This window comes from Mustela lutreola, chromosome 7 (assembly GCF_030435805.1).
Source record: "Mustela lutreola isolate mMusLut2 chromosome 7, mMusLut2.pri, whole genome shotgun sequence".
NCBI classification, from domain to species: Eukaryota; Metazoa; Chordata; class Mammalia; order Carnivora; family Mustelidae; genus Mustela; species Mustela lutreola.
This window is the reverse complement of record NC_081296.1, coordinates 76,750,762-76,770,361: the sequence shown is the minus strand read 5'-3', so window position 1 is coordinate 76,770,361 and position 19,600 is coordinate 76,750,762. Positions and strand designations below refer to the sequence as shown.

At 35.6% G+C, this 19,600-nt stretch overlaps 1 protein-coding gene across 4 annotated transcripts in view; it reads left to right on the top strand.

Annotated features, from left to right (window-relative positions):
• Window positions 1-19,600, top strand: part of DMXL2 (Dmx like 2) — a 156,779-nt gene that overhangs the window by 61,569 nt on the left and 75,610 nt on the right. For all 4 annotated transcript variants that reach the window (XM_059181546.1, XM_059181544.1, XM_059181545.1 and 1 more), the window contains exons 7-13: window positions 793-971; window positions 2,665-2,848; window positions 5,983-6,157; window positions 9,930-10,169; window positions 10,661-10,932; window positions 11,976-12,672; window positions 13,021-13,142. In XM_059181546.1, the coding sequence (XP_059037529.1) occupies window positions 793-971; window positions 2,665-2,848; window positions 5,983-6,157; window positions 9,930-10,169; window positions 10,661-10,932; window positions 11,976-12,672; window positions 13,021-13,142 (1,869 nt within the window). The remainder of the gene's footprint in view (window positions 1-792; window positions 972-2,664; window positions 2,849-5,982; window positions 6,158-9,929; window positions 10,170-10,660; window positions 10,933-11,975; window positions 12,673-13,020; window positions 13,143-19,600) is intronic.

Here is a 19,600-nt window from a genome sequence, read left to right as displayed (position 1 = left end):
CTGGATGCAGGACTTGATCCTAGGACCTTGGGATCATGACCTGACCCAAAGGCAGATGATTAACTGACTGAGCCACCCAGATGTTCCTGTTCTGGCCTTTAACAAAATTCTTAGAACTAAGTAAAATGATAAAGTCAGTACCTATTGTTAAGTTTATAATATCTTATTTAAGTGGGCATAAAAGTGATTCCTAACAACTCTCTAAGTGCATTCACTTCATTTAGTGTGGAGATTAGAGAACTATGGTTTTTATGTTCCTAAAAGGTTGTAAGAAAAAAACCAAACAAACAAGGAGGCACTATGTGGTCCACAAAGCCTTCCATACTGTCTGGCCTTTCACAAGGAAAGTTTGCTGATTCCTGACATAATGTCTAAGAAGCAGCTCATATTTAAAAAGGATTGGTTTCACTTTTAGAGCTGTCTTCAAAAAAGGAGAGAGAATGTTAACAGTGACTAATAATATGGCCTCTTTCTTATTTTATCCAATGGCATCTGATTTCGGAATCTTCTCTGCAGTGACCTCTCTATGTTTAAATGAAGGATTTTGGCTTCAGTCTCTATTTGAAAACCACCATTATGTGCAGAGGAGATTGATAATGAGAAAACTATTTTTCAAGAGTAGTATCCTTTAGGGGAATGAACATTACACTTGGAGTTTGTGCTATATAAAGCTCACATGTTAGTTTTTACAGATAGCTTAATTTTTAAAGGTTCTCTTAATTACTAAATTACTTACACTTTGAATTGTGTTATGTTCAGATTAATTTTATATTGACATATGTATTTTTGCAGGATGATTGTCTTTTGAAAGTATGGTATCCTATGACTGGCTGGAAATCCTCAATTATACCTCAGGATCATCAAGAAGTGAAAAGGAGACAGGCGTCTACCCAATTTTCCTTTGTTTATTTGGCACATCCCCGAGCTGTGGCAGGTTTCTCATGGCGTAAAACTAGCAAGTATATGCCCAGGTTAGACAAATGTGTCCCATAACTTTGGTGTGTTTACTTATGTATTTGTAAAAATACTATATATTTCTAAAAAGCAAAGGTCTTTTTAGTACATTGACTTGGTGGAAATGAAGAGCATAGGCTCTGGTATTAACTGCCTGAATTCTAATCCTGCTGTTACTAGCTTTGTGAACATTTGCCTGCATTTCTAAAGTTCTCTGTGCCTTAGTTTCCTTCTCTTAGGTAACCGTACCTTCCTCGGAGGGTTGCTGTGAGACTCATTATCCTAGTGCATGTAAATACTGCAGGCCTTTGCACATAGTATGGGCTTAGGCTGTGTTAGCTGATACTGTTAGTAGTAGCAGCAGTAGTAAAGAGTCCAGGAAGGAAATGTTGGCAAGTTTGAAAGCACACACTGAGGGAAAATAAACATAGTAATAAACTGTCAATAATATACATGGTAAGAAAGCGTATCATTCAGTGAGTAAAGTGACCAGGTTTTTCTTAGGACCATCAACAGAACCTTTTCAAAGATTTAATTGTTGTAAGTTTTTCCTCAATGTTCAACATCTCTTAAAAGTATTAAAGAAACTACAGAAAAGCTCATATAAATGATTCCTATATCATATATAGAGTTATTAAAAAACTTGCTTAGAAATCTGTATTTTTGAGAGAAAGTTATTTCATGTGTGAACTGTTCACACCTGATAGGAAATACAACATATGTTATAGAGATGCTCAGTAAATGGGAAATTCGTTTTTGGAATCTGAGTTAAAAGTTTATTCTGCTTAAATTATTTGTGTCTGTTGAAAACATTTGCAGAATACCTTTGACCAAGTCGGATTCTACATTTGTTATTTTTTTAAAGGAAGGATGATTTTTTATTCTTTTATAATGAGTGGTTAATTCACTTTAGCTGCTTGGTATTGTAACATTTTTGCTTATTTTAACTTAATGGAAATTGACTTATAGTTTGAAATTATATCCTTCTTGCAGTTTTATTTTGAAGATGCTCATTTGCTTACCTGTTTATAATCTTGTGATTATAAGAAGGATGATACAGGATGACACAAGTAGTGCTGTAAGCCCTGCAGTTTAATTACATTTCATGAACTTTTCTTATGGTCATTCTGTAATTTGCAACAATTAGGTTTTTTTTTTTGCTCTTTCATTTGTTTAGAAAATACCAATATTCCCACTGAACCTTGTTTTCAAGCAGCATGTATATAATCAGGCATAAACTTCTGTCTCTTTATCAAGACCATTTCCTGGTTTTTATAGTGTTCACGTTCACAGTGACAACTTGTGTATGATTTCAAGCTTCTACTGACCTCTCTTTCTCTACAAACTATAACATCTAAGCAGTTGGAAGCATACTGTACTGTCATTTAACTGAGCCATTCAAGGTGTAGTTTTAATGAATCAAAGTGTCAGGGACAGCTAGGTTGTTTCCATTTTATGGCAACTGATTGCAGCCCTTTATTCAGCCAGCCATCTTGCAAGTATAAGCACGTAGTCAGTGGGGTTTGGTGAGAGTGTGAAATAGGCTGTATAAATCTCTTACCATTACTGGAAAAATAACTGCTCTTGGTCATACTGTTAGTTGTGCACTAATGCTATTTTTATACATGAAGAACCAAATATTAATAAACTTTAATTCATCAGTGGCACTGACATTCATAGTAACTTCTGTTCACTTCTCTTTGTTATTAGAGGTTCTGTCTGTAATGTGTTATTAACTTCATGCCATGATGGCGTCTGCCGACTCTGGGCAGAAACTGTATTACCAGAAGATTGTCTTTTGGGTGAGCAGATCTGTGAGACTACCACTTCTAGTGTTGCCAGCAACCTCACTCAGGCTGGAAGACACAAAGACAGAATACAGCATGCTCTTGAGGTACTATATTATATAAAATGGAAATAAATGTTGAAGATATGTGAGTTTGGTGGGAATTTATAAGATAGGATGCAGGTAGTGCACCTGGTACAAGTAACGATGAAATTAATAACAAATAATTCTTACTAATTTGTTTTGTGCTTGTAAGACAACTCATCTTATGCCCCTTAGAAACCAAGTACAATAGTAATGATCTCAGACATGTAGTCTAGGTAAGTAGTATAATTTTAATTTTTTCATTTTGCGTGTCAAATATGAAAATCTATAGGAATAAGCTTTGATTAGTACAACACATAAAGGACCCTGAAACTCTTTGTAATTAAAAATGTTTTGGGTGCCTGGGTGGCTCAGTGGATTAATCCTCTGCCTGCGGCTCAGGTCATGATCTCAGGGCCCAGGATCGAGTCCCACATCAGGCTCTCTGCTCAGTGGAGAGCCTGCTTCCCCCTCTCTCTGCCTACTTGTGATATCTCTCTCTCTGTCAAATAAATAAGATAAAATCTTTTAAAAAAATGTTATACTTTTGTTTCATGAGGATTAAATCTTACATGTGTGTTCTAATTAAAAATGACTGTTTTGATTAAGAATTAGACATAAGTCGACTTTTATATAATTGCTTATAATTTCCATAGTTTACTATTTCAAAGGCAGATTAATTTTTCCAATTTTTTAATGCAATATATATGAAATAAATGTGCTTCCTATGAAATTAGATTATTTATAATCCAAACTGTTGTGTCCATTATGGTAATAAAATGAGATAAACACATTTTTTTTTTTTTTAGAGAGTTTTATTTATTTGACAGAGAGAGATCACAAGTAGGCAGAGAGGCAGGCAGAGAGAGAGAGAGGGGGAAGCAGGCTCCCCGCTGAGCAGAGAGCCTGATGCCGGGCTTGATCCCAGGACCCTGAGATCATGACCTGAGCCGAAGGCAGAGGCTTAACCCACTGAGCCACCAGGCACCCTGAGATAAACACATTTTTAAAAGTTATCAGAAATTTATTTTTAATTTTTTATAGTTTTTAAAAAAAATATTTATTTGAGAAAGAGAATGAGAGAGAGAGCATGAGAGGGGAGAGGGTCGGAGGGAGAAGCAGACTCCCCGCTGACCAGGGAGCCCAATGCAGGACTTGATCATGACTTGAGCTGAAGGCAGTCGCTTAACCAACTGAGCCACCCAGGCACCTGTAAATTATCAGAAATTTATTGAAGTAAACCTAGATTGCTAATTTTCTTAATTCTTCATGTGTGACTTCTTGCTACAGAAAGAATATGTGCTTATTCTAACATTAGATTAGAAAAAATGTGGAATTCAGAATCCAGTTATGATTCGAGTTATGTGTGTATGTGTATTTTTTCTTTGTTTATAAGATTGAGATCATATTATGCAGTAATGTTTTATAACTTGCCTTTTATACTTAATGTGTTATAAACATCTCTCTACATCACTAATTATGTTTTTACACTATTCTTTTACATTAACATTTTTATGGATGCATAGCCAAAATATTTTGCTGTTCCAGCAAGCAGAAATATTTTTTGGGTTGTGTAGGCTGAAGATGTACTCCTTAAAAGTTTTATATGAAGTAGGCTTACTTTGATGCTGTCTGTGATTGGGCACCATTTATTTATACTTTAAATTTAAAGTATAAACGAAATTAAAAGCAGAGGGCAGAATAGTTAAAATTATATTTTAATATTTGTTGAAATTTAGTGAGACAAAGTACTTAATTTACTACATGTTTACAGTCATTTTTATATACTTATGTGGCATTTTATCTTCAAATTACATATAAGCTTTTGGAAACTAGGTGTTTTGAGATATCTTTGTATCCTCCATGGTACCTGTTATATTGCTTTTCAGGTGTAAAACTGAAATACCAATTGCTATATAAAATAAAAGCAGAAGTTGTAAGTAAACATATATAATTAGTGATTTGACAAATTTTTGCTACCTTTTTAGTAGTGTTATTAATTAATAATGTTAAAATTGTTTTTAATAGAAAAAGCCTAATTGTCTGATTTATAAGCTGCCTTGGTTTTTCCCATCCTTTTGTCTGAAACGCCTAACTGTAAGGTCTATGTAATACTTTATATACTTATACATTTTGTTCTTCGGAAAAAACAATCAGCCAGTATTACAGCAACCTTGCCAAAATAATTTAAAGTAATGATAAATGTTAAAGATCAAATGAAAATAATTTCACAGACATTGTGGTGTATCAGGTCTATACTATATCCATCTTAACCCTATTAAGGAAATAAGCAACTCCGTAGCAGGGAGACTGGAGGTAGAGGACATGCCACCGTAGATCTGACACTGTTTTCCATATGAAAGGAGGTGAGGGAATTGAAAGGAAAGGAAATTGAAAGGAAAGACCAGATGTATTACTTTAATACAGAAAGAACTGAGAGGCTGCCACATTTTATTTAGCTGACTGTGAAAAACAAAGAAATAGAATGGGAAATTATTGTAAAGCATGGTATTGGGGGTGGTTAAGCGACAGAGTAAGGAAGTGCTGTGAGTTGGGGTTATGGTGTAGAGATACTTTGTTTTTAAAATAGTTCAGATCATTGGGTATGTTAGTGGAGAATTTTTATCCTACGGAGGTGCCTCAATTTAAATAAATCCCATAGGTCGGCACTTTCATGGCTCCTCTCACCTATGTAGATTCCCCTTATTCTGTACTTTTGTACTCTATTTTTCTTCTTTATAACAGAGATAATATATTATTTAGCTGTAACTGTTTAGTTGTTAGTGAGAATTTTGGGGAGAAATACTCTTCTTCCTGGTAGGAAGATTCAGGCTTTTTTTTTTTTTTTAAACTGTTACGACTAGTAAATTTCATCTCAGGGGTGGGCTATCCTGCAAAAACCCAGACTTTGGACTCCTTAATATTAATAGAAGTTTCTACAGATATAGATGAGCAACTACTTCTGCCTTGAACTATAAAATTTGCAGAAACTATGGAGAATATAATCAGAATTCTTCAGTTGAAGTTAAGGTAGTTCCTTTAAAAATGTTGAGATTTTGCAGAGAAGAAAATTATAAAATCCTTAATAAACAGAAATACTTGGATTAGCATTTATTAGACTTTCAGAGTTGGATTTAGCTATTATTTTTCTGTTTTAGACAATACACCATTTGAAAAATTTAAGAAAAGGACAGAGGAGGTCTTCTGTTCTTGTGACTCACACCGAATTAATGCCTGACCAGACGGCAACGCATGAAGTTCAGAGACACATTTCCCACCATGCCAATGCGCTGTGTCATTTCCACATTGCAGCCAGCATCAATCCTGCCACAGGTAAGGGACAGTAAAGTTTTAGTTCCTATACCTACTCTGAAATAAGATAAATAAATAGAAAATTGGGACTACTCATAGAACCTGTTTTTCATTTTATGTTAATATTCTAAGTTGCCTTTAAAAATACTTCTTAATTCAAATAGGAAAATAATATATAAAGTACCATTTCTTAAATTGAGATTGTGTGATTCTCAGGAGACAACTGCAAATAAGTGTTTCTGAGCAACTCTGTTTTGTTTAGTATATAGAGCAAGGTTCTAAGTAAATTGGAGCTTTAGTTGAACATGGGAACACAAGTGGTGGCAGCCTAGTTAGATTGATGTCCCTCCCTTTTATATTTTCACCATTAATGTTTCTTCTCAACTTTTCTTAATGACCATCTAATATATTTTTTCATAGTTTTCCTTGTATTTCAGCATATCTTATTTTCTAATCCCGTAGATCTATTTATTTATTTGAGAGAGGCAGAGAGAGAAGGGGACGAGGGAGAGAATCTCAGGCAGATTCCCTGTTGAGCAGGGAGCCCAACCTGGGGCTCATTCTCACAACTCATATGAGATCCTGACCTGAGCTGTTGGAGGCTTAACTAGCTGAGCCACCCAGGCTCCCCGCCAAATAGACTTTCTTATCCTACACTTAGGGAAAGGTATTTTTATCTTCTAACACTGATACTTTCTTTTTTGCTCCTTTCCTCCTGTGAGGTTGAGAAGAAGTATTTTGAGGCAATTGTGTTGGCAAAAGCATATTTGAAAGCTTCTATTTAAGGACATTGTTTTCTTCTGTACACGAAAAACATGAAAAGGCACATAGATAATTTCATATTACATTGCTGATATAACTATATTTGTGTAAAGTTGCAGTCATATTTATTGAAATGGAAGTCACTATATCGCTTCAGAATGCAGAGGAGTTTATTTTGAAATGTTTGTTTATATAGAGGTGATATTCAATAATAGAATTCCAAACAAGTGATCTTTAGGACATTTGCCCCATTGTCACAGTGGCTCTAGATATGGGCTTCCCAGTATGGGAGCCACTAGCTACATGTAGCTCTTTGAGCATATGAATGTGGCTAGCCCATATTGAATTAGACTGTAAGGTACACACTGGAGTTCTAAGACTTAGTACAGTAAAAGAATGTAAGATCTCTCATTAACCATTTTATTTAATATTGATTACATGTTGAAATGATGATATCTTATGTATATTAGGTTGAAATAAAATATTACAATTAAGTTCACTTGTTTCTTTTTTTTTTTTTTTACCTTTTATAATATAGCTACTAGAATGAATATTGCCTATGTGCCTTGCATTTGTGTTTTGCATTATTTCAATTGGACAGTGCTTTGCTACCTGGTTAAATGTTACTTTACTTACTGAGTTCATGTACTAATTTCGTTTGTTCTAAGATTGAATTTATAATATTATATAATATTATATTATAATATTAACTTGTTTTCAAAATGTTAGTGGTTTCAGATTTTTGTAAATTTTTAACTTCTTTAAAAGAACCCTATCATGAGTTATTGACTATAATGAAGATCTAGCTTCAAGTGGAGTGTAATTAGTGATCATATGCAGTAAATTCAACACTTCTTAGAAAGGTTGACTTTTTAATGGTATACACTATGCTAATCAAACAGAATAGGATCACAGGATTGTCCTCTGTGGATAGGTTTTCTGTCACATATTTGAGTCTAAGTACTGGATATGTTCTTGTAGCCAGCCAGCTACAAGCTTCAACATCTTTACTAAATAACCTTCATCATTCTGCCAGTTTTATCTATTTTTACTTTAACCTACTACATACTATTTTGAAAATCATTTCATAAAAGTATTTGTACTATATATAAATACATAGTTTGACCAAATTGATTGCTAAATGCAAATAATTTTCCTCTTCAACTTTTTTTCAGGAAACTTTTTAGAGTTTACATTAAAGCTGAAAGCAAAGATTAACAAATACCCATATAAACCTTTACCCCAATTCACCAGTTGTTATTATCTTGTCCTGCCTGCTTTTATTCTCCCCTTCTGCCCATTTGTGTATGTCTGCTTCCTCTTCCCTTATTTTTGGCTGTGTCATTTGAAAGTAAAGTTGTCACCAACATTATCCTTCATCTCCTAAATATTTTATGACATAATCCAAATAGTTCAAGTGTGTCTTATAATAAAATAGGAGGTTTCCTCCATTACTACAATACTGTTACTGTATTTAAGGAACATGGATAAGATTATATTTAATATATAGTTGATATTAAAATATAGACTCTATTTTATTTACTTGATTGTCATTTCTTTTAAACTCCTCATCTACAATAGTTCCTCTCAGTTGTCAAAAAAAAGTCTCTCAAAGAACTTCTCTGTTATCTTTTAGTGCATCTTGCTGTTTGAATATTTGCTCACGATAAGGTTTAGGTGAAACATTTTTAGCAAGAATAGAGGATGTATTGTTTTATAGTATTCCTAATTTATAAATTCTATTTTATATGTTTTGTTTCATTTTTATCAGAAACCCAGGACTGTCATCCAGGAATTAGAAAAAAAGAACAACTTGGAACTTTATTTAACAGAACACTACCAAAAATATCCTGTGCATTTTATCTTTAGACTTTCATACCTTGCAGAGGACAGTGGTTTTTTGTTTTGCTTTCATTTTTGCTTTTTGCTTTCTGTTGAATGAATTATTTGTAATATTAATTGAGATTAAGGAGATTGATTTTTTTAGCTTCACTGTTTTACATGAACTAGTCTATTTTGTGAATCACAGTTAACCCAACTGGAGGAAGCCTGCTAATATACTTTAGAAGTTTGCTTGTCTTCCCATGTTCTTCTTTGGCATTATTTTCTCCCAGCTTTTTAGTTTCAAACATTTTAGAAAGGTTGAAACAATACTAAGGTGAACATTCATGTCTTCTACTTTGAATAAAAACTGTTGACATTTTGCCACATTTGCTTTATTCTCTCTGTATATACCTGTGTGTGTTGGGGGTGGGCATGTGTGAGTATAATTCTTTCTTAATCTTTTGAAGTAAGTTACGTATAGCATGGCATGTTAGGTTTACATACTTCAGACAGTATCTCCTAAGAGTAAGGAAATTCTCTCACATGGTCACAATATTGGTATTATATTTAAGAAAATTAGTACTTATTTCATAATCTCTAATATCCAGTTCATATTTAAACTTAAATTTCTCCAATTATCTAAAATTTTTTTAAGCTTTTTTAAAAATATATTTTATTTATTTATTTGACAGAGAGAGAGAGATAGAGATCACAAGAAGGCAGAGAGGCAGGGAGAGAGAGAGGGGGGAAGCAGGCTCCCTGCTAAGCCGAGAGCCTGATGTGGGGCTCGATCCCAGGACCCTGAGATCATGACCTGAGCCAAAGGCAGAGGCTTTAACCCACTGAGCCACCCAGGCGCCCCTATCTAAAATTCTTTTATAGCTACTTTTATGTTTTATTTTTCTGTTCCTCCATTCCCAAACCAGGATTTAATAAAGGTTCACGCATTTGGTATATTTGTTTTTTAAATTAGTAAATTCATTCCATTAGTAATTTAAGTCATGTGCCATTAATTCTTAATATTTACTTTTACCATTAAATTCAGTTAAAGTTTTTACAAATCCTGCTGGAGTTATGTTGACCTTTTCTGTGTAAGTATAGAGTTAGTCTTTATAAAGACGAACTTATAAGTGCTTTATAAGCACTGGGTAATCTTTTTAAAGACACAAGAAATTCATATTGAAATCTCAACTTTTTTTCCCCACAGATATTCCAAATGTCTTGGTTGGCACTGTATTTAACATTGATGATGGAAATGGGGGTTTTGTGGTTCATTGGTTAAACAACAAAGAGTTTCATTTTACATCATCTACTGAAATATTTATGCAGCAATTACGAAAACTTTCTGAGAAGCAGATAGATCATGAAAGTGATGAAGGAGAGAGAGAAGATGAGGAACGTTCACAGGAGGAAAAAGAGAGGGGTCTACATATGAAACTAGATCATGGTTAGTATTGCATGTTCAGATTTTTTCTTTTTGGCAAGTCAGCAGCTTCTTGTGATACCGCTTTTAGTTTATAATCCTTCCTTCCTGCTCTTCTTTTTTACTTTTCCAGTCACTTACCATCTACTGTGGTCTGTCTACCATCTAGCTCTATATGCTTTTGTTACATGTATTGCTTTGAGTAATATACTACTTTGGAAGCCCTGTCCTTTTGGGGGGATCACTAGTTTTGCTAGTGATAATGATAATGTGAATGAAATTCTGATTTCTCTAAAAGTAAGAAAGAATAGTAATTTTCAGTTCAGACCATAAAATGATTTTCTTTTTTTGTTTTTTCTCATTCCCTCCCTGCCCCGACCATAAATTGGAGAAGGGATTTATAGTTTCTTAAGATAGTATGCTGTTGATAGTCTAGTATGTGATTGCATTTTTATGATATTATTAGTATGTATTGATAAATTAGTGTGTACTGATAAATTTATTTTCTGATTCAGAATTATCCCTGGATAGAGAATCTGAGGCAGGCACAGGATCGTCAGAACATGAAGATGGAGAAAGAGAGGGAAGTCCCAGAACCTTTTCACGACCTAGTGTACCAATGCCACTGCCTACAGTTCTGCTTGATCGGAAGATTGAAATGCTGCTAACTGAATGGAATAAGAATCCTGATATGCTTTTTACTATACACCCTGTAGATGGTACCTTTCTAGTGTGGCATGTAAAGTATTTGGATGAATATAATCCTGGAATATTTAGACAAGTCCAGGTATATTTTACTGATGAAGCGGTTGCTATATTTCTTAAAAAAAAAAAAAAAAAAAAGATGCTATTCAGATTTACCATGTTTTCAGAAATATTCAAAAGATTCTGTTTTTGAGAGGCAACTGAGAAGAGAATACTTATTCTTGTTACCAAAGGGGGATGTATGACCACAGATTTTATAAACCTGGTTAATTCAAAGTAAAATGAATTTGGCTTTGAAATGTGGTACTGGGTATTTGAATATATATGTACATTGACTTTTTTCCTGGAATTCACATTATTTTGAATAATCTTAAAACTACCCTAAAAATGTGACTCAGGTCTGTCCCCCTGGTTTTATTAACTAAGTCTAGCTATTAACTTTTTGAACTTTTTTTTTTTTTTAAGATTTTATTTATTTATTTGACAAAGAGAGATCATAAGTAGGCAGAGAGGCAGGCAGAGAGAGAGAATGGAGGAAGCAGGCTCCCTGCAGGCAGAGAGTCTGAATCAGACTGCAGGCTCCATCCCAGGACCCTGAGATCATGACCTGAGCCAAAGGCAGAGGCTTAACCCACTGAGCCACCCAGGTGCCCCTAAAGATTTTATTTGACAGACAGAGATCACAAGTAGGCAGAGAAGCAGGCAGAGAGAGAGGAGGAAATAGGCTCCCCACTGAACAGAGAGCCTGATGCAGAGAGCCCGATGGGGAGCTCGATCCCAGGACCCTGGGATCATGACCTGAGCTGAAGGCAGAGGCTTTAACACACTGAGCCACCCAGGCGCCCCTTGAACTTTATTTTTATTGAGATTTGTGGTGTGGTCATTTAGTTATACAATAAGGCACTTGAACTTTTCTTTTTTTCAGTCTTCTTTTGGGCAGCAAATAGAGATAAGATATTATCTTATAGAGATAAGATATTTTCCTCTATTTAGAGGAAAAGAATTAGACCAGAAAGAAGTTGAAAATGATAACTTTTCTAGGATGTTTTGAAAATGGAAGTGTTTTTGGAAGACTTTCTGAGAGGAGGAAAACTATTTACATTGAATTCATATCGTGTTTTTCAGGTTTCTTTTTCTTCTCGGATTCCTGTTGCATTTCCCTCTGGTGATGCGAGTTCTCTTAGTAAAAATATCATGATGTATGCCTGCATAAATGCTACGAAAGATTCTCCTCACACTCTGTTACACCAAGAGATGATGGCTGTAGGCAGTCCTCATGGATCACAATCGTACTCCAGATCACACACTACAAATATGAACATTTTAGCTCCTACAGTAATGATGGTCTCCAAACACATAGATGGTTCTTTAAATCAGTGGGCAGTCACTTTTGCAGATAAGTCTGCCTTTACCACGGTTCTGACTGTATCTCACAAATTTAGATACTGTGGTCATCGATTTCACCTCAATGACTTGGCATGTCATTCAGTTTTACCATTGTTACTGACATCCTCTCATCATAATGCTCTGTTGACTCCTGAATTAGACTGTCAGTGGGACTCAGACAATAAAGTAAGTAGATTGATGGATCCTGTAAGACATACAAAAGGTTCCTCAAAACAACCTCTTAGAAATGCAGCGACACGTACATTTCATGACCCGAATGCAATATATAGTGAGCTTATTCTGTGGCGTGTAGACCCAATAGGACCTTTGTCCTACACTGGAGGAGTATCAGAATTGGCTCGAATTAACTCTTTACATACATCAGCCTTCTCTAATGTTGCTTGGCTTCCGACTCTTATTCCCAGCTATTGTCTTGGTAAGTGTTCATTTTAATTCTGAAATTAATAAAACCTTTTAAACTGTTTTTAAATACACAAAATGTTTTATATTTGCCATTATTAGGAGGATTTTTAGCAAGTATTGAGAATGTAGACATTAGACTTATGTTTAGAATTTCTAGAAATTTGTTTTTAATTTTCCCCCCTCTCATGACATATTTTCCATTGATTTCTTTCATTAATAATTTTATATCCATTAATTTTATGTGTATTTATGATTCTGGACCATGGTTGTGTCTAAAAAGAAAAGTGTGTATAGGTTTCTCATCCTTCAGCCAACAATAAAAATAAACTATCTTTATAATGCAAGGCCTTTACTCTCTCAGGCACATACTGCAATTCTGCAAGTGCTTGCTTTGTTGCTTCTGATGGCAAAAATTTGAGACTCTATCAAGCTGTGGTAGATGCAAGGAAATTATTGGATGAATTATCAGATCCTGAATCTTCGGTAAGTATTTCCTGATCTTTATTAAAATATCTAGTCTGATAAGGAATTCTCTTTTTACTTTGTCTGGAACTTTTAGTTGGTGCTTAGGGAGTGAGTACATGTTCTGGGCTCTGTATGACAAATTTGCTTTTCTTAGTGTTTCCAGGTACATGAATAAATATCACACACCAGTATATTTTACATTTAAAGAAGTAAATATGCCTTTTTATTGAGAAATATCCTGATTTCTGCTGGACGTTTTTCACTTTTTAGTTTGGTTCTGTTAATCTTTCTTTGCTCTAAGGCAGCTTTACCAAGCCCTTTGTGTACGTTGGAAAATTTGAGCTTTTCTGAGCTTTGTTGACCATTAAAAAAAATAATCCTGTGGTTAGAATATGTTATCAGTGGGTGGCAGTATCTATTCTGGTGGTTCTGTAACTGAACTGGAAGTCAACTTATATTAGTTACTATTCAGATTTGAATAGTGGATTTTACCTTTACCTCTGAATACATGCCTTTTTATAAAGTACTTGTTCTAACAAAAATGTTTCCAGTATTGAAAACCAAAGATATTTTTGAATATCTACTATGTGTCCTTCAGAGTGTAGGGGATACAGAGTATAAGTTTCGTTGTGTGTCTTTAAGGAGCTTTAGATTTAGTTGAGGAGAGAAATTATTAATAAAAGCTTTAACAACGGTTTCACGAAGAAGCAGTGTCTGAGGGTGGTATGTAACTAATTGTCAGACAGATGGCCCCAGAAGTATGCCATAATCCATAGGAGAGAGAGATCGTAGGAGGGTAGGCCTAGAAGTCTTCAGTAAGGACAATATTTAGGTTTGTTTTTGATAGATGGATAGGGTTTAGAAAGATCCTTTCTCTTTGCTGGAGTCAGAGAATGGCCTCAAAGTGTGGATACAGGAAAGTGCATGTATAAGTAAGGCTTGCTCCAGGAATGGTGGTACAGCTGCTTGGCCTGGAGCCAGAGACTTGGCATAGAGGAAGTAGCATCTTAGAATCATGGACTTGGAAGATACTTTATAGGTCATTTAGTCTAAACCAGCCATGTGATGCTTCATTCCCCTCTACCACATTTCTGCCAGTCTGTCCCCTGGCCTCAGAGGGGTGAGCCTCTGCTCGCAGCTCATGCTGCTTTTGAATGACCCTCACTGCTATACCGAAAATAAATTTGTATTCCTTAAATTCTGCTTGTTAGCCCTGGTTCCATTTAGGAAAAGTCTAATATTCCTTACATGTGAGATCATTTCAGATATTTGAAGATGACTGTCTTAATAACCTATGAAACTTTTTTCCTCAGGCCAAACCTCTCCCTCCCTCAATAAACTAATTCTGTTTTATATTTGGCTCTGGTTACTCTTCTTAGCAGTTTTCAGCTTGTTTATACTCTGGGCGTTGTAGGACCACTAGAATACAGCAGTATTATGGCCCCTCTCATTAGATTCTATTGTGTTTTTGGTAATCATGCTGATTCTTTGTAGTTGATTCATACTGAGCTGACTCTCATTTAAATATCCCCAAATTTCTTTATGCCTGTAAGCCATTCCGTATTTGTGCATTTGAGTTGTGGCCCAAATGAGTGCCTATTTTCATTATTACATTTCATCTTGCTAGGTTTAGTCTTTCAGTTTCTTTTTGATTCCAGATTCTGTTGTTTGCGTTATTGCCTTATGACTTATATCACCAGTCTGTTTGATGAATGTTGTTTCCACATCTTTGTCTGAGTCAATTATAAAAGTGTTAAACAGGATAGGACTGAAAAAAGAGCCTAGCATTGTACATTTGAGATTTTTTTCCATTTTTATTGTCGGAAATATTTCTTCAGCTTGCCTCTAGGATTTCTGAGGCAGCTTGTCATGTGTTTTGCTGAAATAAAATACACCCTGTCTGCCAAATATCGTGTAGTCAAAAAGGAAGTTAAATGATTGTTTTACTGTATAGTAGGTTAAATGTACCTACCCTGACGTCTGTTATTGACTAAAAACCTTGTACTAAATAGACATCACGGTCTTTAGTTTGCATTATATTGTTTTCCTTTTTGAAAATTGAAACATTTAACTATTGCTAGTATTTTGGGTGTGACATTTCCTATGATTTCTCCAAGAACATCTTCTAAAGTTCATTGAACTCATTTGCAAAATTTCCCACTAACCAGGCATTACTTTTCCAGAAAATTTAAATTTATATAGAGCAGTTAGATACATTCTTGGAATTTCTTTTTTTTTAAATGAATTTAATTTTATTTTTTTCGTGTGTTCCAAAATTCATTGTTTATGTACCACACCCAGTGCTCCACGTAATACGTACCCTCCTTACTACCCATCACCAGGTTCCCCCAACCCCACATCCTCCCACAAAACATTCAGTTTGTTTCTCAGAGTCCACAGTCTCTCATGGTTTGTCACCCCCTCCAATTTCTCCCGGCTCACTTCTCTTCTCCATCTCCCAGCATTCTCTGTTTTGTTGCTTCTGTTCCACAAGTAAGTGAAACCATGATAATTGACTCTCTCTGCTTGACTTATTTCACTCAGCATAATCTCCTCCAGTCCTGTCCATGTTGATATAAAAGTTGGGTATTCATCCTTTCTGATGGAGGCATAATGCTCCATTGTATATATGGACCATATCTTCTTTATCCATTCATCCGTTGAAGGGCATCTTGGTTCTTTCCACAGTTTGGTGACTGTGGCCACTGCTGCTATGTACATTGGGGTAAAGATGGCCCTTCTTTTTACTACATCAGTATCTTTGGGGTAAATAGCCAGTAGTGCAATTGCAGGGTCTATTTTTAATTTCTTAAGGAATCTCTACAGTGTTTTCCAAAGTGGCTGCACTGACTTGCATTCCCACCAACAGTGTAAGAGGGTTCCCCTTTCTCCACATCCTCTCCAATACTTGTTGTTTACTGTCTTGTTGATTTTGGCCATTCTAACTGGTTTAAGGTGGTATCTCAATGTGGTTTTGCATTGAGATACTACATTCTTGGAATTTCTTAATTTGTCCTGTCTTCTACTCTTCCCTTTACCAATGTACATTTTTTCTTAGCCCTATTTTCATTAATTTTTAATTTTTTAGTGTTAAAAACATATTCTTTGTAGAAAATTTTTGGGTTTTTTTCTGGTTTTTTTTTTTTTTTTCAAGCTAAATTCTTTTTTTAAATTTAATTTCTTTCTTTCTTTTTCTTTTTCTTTTTTTTTTTTTTTTTAGATCAAGAGTGCATGTGCATGTTGGAAGAGGGGTAGAAAGGGAAAGAGAGAATCTTAATCAGGGCCCATGCCCAGCTCAGGAGTCTGACTCAGGGCTTGATCTTACCACCCTGAGAGCATGACCCGAGCTGAAACCAAGAGTCTATTGCTTAACCAGCTGAGCCATTCAGGCACCAACTAGCTAAAATTCTTGAAATGGAAGACCAGAGAGAAAGTAGGAATTAGTTCTTATTCTCTCCTTCTTTATTAACATTAAAGTATCAGCCTCTGTTAATGAGCTCATCTTTTCCTTTATCTCTGTACTCTGAAAATAGTAACTTATTCAGTTACTTAATTTTTTATTTTTATTTATTTATTTTTTTAACTTTATTTATTTGACAGAGATCACAAGGCAGACAGAGAGAGAGAGGCAGACAGAGAGAGGGGGAAGCAGGCTCCCCGCTGAGCAGAGAGCCTGATGCAGGGCTCTATCTCAGGACCCTGAGATCATGACCCGAGCCACAGGGGCTTAACACACTGAGCCACCCATGTACCCCCAATGACTTAATTTTTTAAAATAAATTTTTAGTTTTTGAATAGTTTTAGATTTACAGAAAAGTTGCAACAGTGAACAGTTCTCATCCACCCCACAGCCAGTTTCCCCTATTAACATCCCATATTACTAGCCGAACTCTAGACGTACTAAGATTTAGAAGATTTTTCTGCTAATGTCCCATTTGTGTTCCAGAATCTCACCCAGAAACCATATTATATTTAGCCATCATGAATCCTTACTTAGCCTTCTCCAATCTGGGATAGTTTCTCAGTGTTCTTCATTTCTTTCTTCCTCAGTATTTTCTCATGACTTTGACAGTTTTGAATAGTACTGGTCATACATTTTGTAGAATTTTCCCTTAATTTGGGTTTGCTGTTTTTCTCATGGTTAGACTGGAGTTACGAGTTTTTAGGAAGAATATCCCAGATGTGAAGTACCCTTCTTTCACATTATATGAAGGGTACATGCTATCAACATGGTAAGTAGCTCCTTTCTTCTTTCTATCTTCTCAGTCTTGCTATGGATTTGTTAATTTTATTGATTTTGTCAAAGAATGAACTCTTTGTTTCATTAACCTCTTTGTTTTTGTTGTCATTTTTATTAATTTCTGCTCTTTTATTATTTTCTTCCTTCTGCCCTTTCTTGGGTATAGGGGAGGTTCTTTTTCTAGGTTTCATGACACAGTAACTTAGAGTTTTGTTTTGAAGCTTTTCTTATTTTCTAACATATGCATTTAGTTCTATAAATTTCCCTCTCAGTACTACTTTGGCATTTTGATGAGTAATATTTTCATTTTATTCACTTCACTGTATTTTAAAATTTTCCTTGAGAATTCTTACTTGACTCATGGGTTATTTAAAAGGGTGTTGTTTAGCTTCCCAGTGAATACTGGAAAGAGATTTTCCTGTTATCATTCTGTTACTGATTTCTAATTTGATTGCATGATGGTAGGAGAACACCCTCTATGATTCCAATCCTTGTAAATTTATTGAGGCTTGTTTTATGGCCCAGGATCTTGTTTATCTTAGTATGTATTCCATGGCACTTGAACATTTTCTGCTGTTGTTGGATGTGGTATTCTAAAATTGTCAGTTAGCTTTTGTTTTCATTAATGGGGGTATTGAGTTCCTCTTGGTCTTTGCTAATTTTCTGTCTAGTTCTATCAATTTCTATCAGAAGGGGCTGAAATTCCCAACCGTGATTGTAAATTTGTCCATTTCTCCTTTTAGCTCTTGAAGTTTTGTGTTTCACATACTTTGCAACTCTGTTTTTTTGCATATACATTTAGTTTGAAATGAAGGTGTTGGCAGGACCGTGTTCTTTCTGAAGGCTCTAGGGGAAGATCCTTTCTTGCCTCTTCCTAACCTCTGGTTGCTCCAGCCAATCTTCAGTGTTTGTAGACTTGAAGCTGCAACTCTGTAGTCTCTGTCTCTGTCTTCACATGGTCTTTCTCTCTTTCTCTCTCTGGGTGTCTCTATGTACCCTCTCCTTAGAAGACATCCACCCTAATTTAGTATGACCTTATCTTAAACAGATTAGATCTGCAAATATCCTTCCTCTAAATAAGATGTCAGGGTGCCTGGGTCACTCAGTCATTAAGTGTCTGCCTTCGGCTCAGGTCATGATCTCAGGGTCCTGGGATTGAGGCCCGCATCTGGCTCCCTGCTCAGTGGAAGCCTGCTTCTCCCTCTCCCACTCCCACTGCTTGTGTTCCTTCTCTCACTATATCTCTTTCTGTCAAATAAATAAATAAAGTATTTTAAAAATAGAAAAAATAAATAAGATGTCAGCATTTGCATCAACATGGATGGAACTGGAGGAGATTATGGTAAGTGAAAGACAATTATATGGTTTTACTTATTTGTGGAACATAAGAAATAACATGGAGGACATTAGGAGAAGGAAGGGAAAAATGAAGGGGAGAATCAGAGGGGGAGACAAACCATGAGAGTCTATGGACTCCAGGAAACAAACTGAGGTTTATTTGCTTATTTTTTTTTAAATATTTTAAGAGAGAGAGACAGCACAAGCACGGGTGAGAGGTAGGCAGAGGGAGAAGGAGGCTCCCTGCTGAGCAAGAGGCCCGATGCGGGACTCAATCCCAGGACCCTGGGATCATAACCTGAGTTTAAGGCAGCTGTTTGACCAACTAAGCCACCCAGGCTCCCCTAAACTGTGGGTTTTAGAGGGGAGGAGGTTGAAGGGATGGGTTAGCCTGATGATGGGTATTAAGGAGGGCATATATTGCATGGATATTACATACAAACAATGAATCATGGAACGCTACATCAGAAACTAATGATGTACTGTATGGTGACTAACATGACATAATAAAAAATATTAAAAAAAAAAAAGATGTCATTCTGACATTCTGGGTAGACATGGATTTTCATGGGACATTAGCCAACCCCTTAGACTAACCAGCTTTTTTCTCATTAGTTGTGTTGCAGTTACATAGTCAGAAATCTCCAAGTCCTTCTAGCTTCCAGACTCTCTTAAGCCATTTTTAAAAATTAACATATAATGTAATATTTGTTTCAAGGGTTCAGGTGTGTGATTCGTCAGTCTTATGCAATTCACAGCACTCACCATAGCACATACCCTCCCCAGTGTCCATCACCCAGCTTCCCCATCCTTCCCATCCGCCTCCCCTCCAGCAAACCTGTTTGTTTCCTGAGATTAAGAGTCTCTTATGGTTTGTCTCCCTCTCTGGTTTCATCTT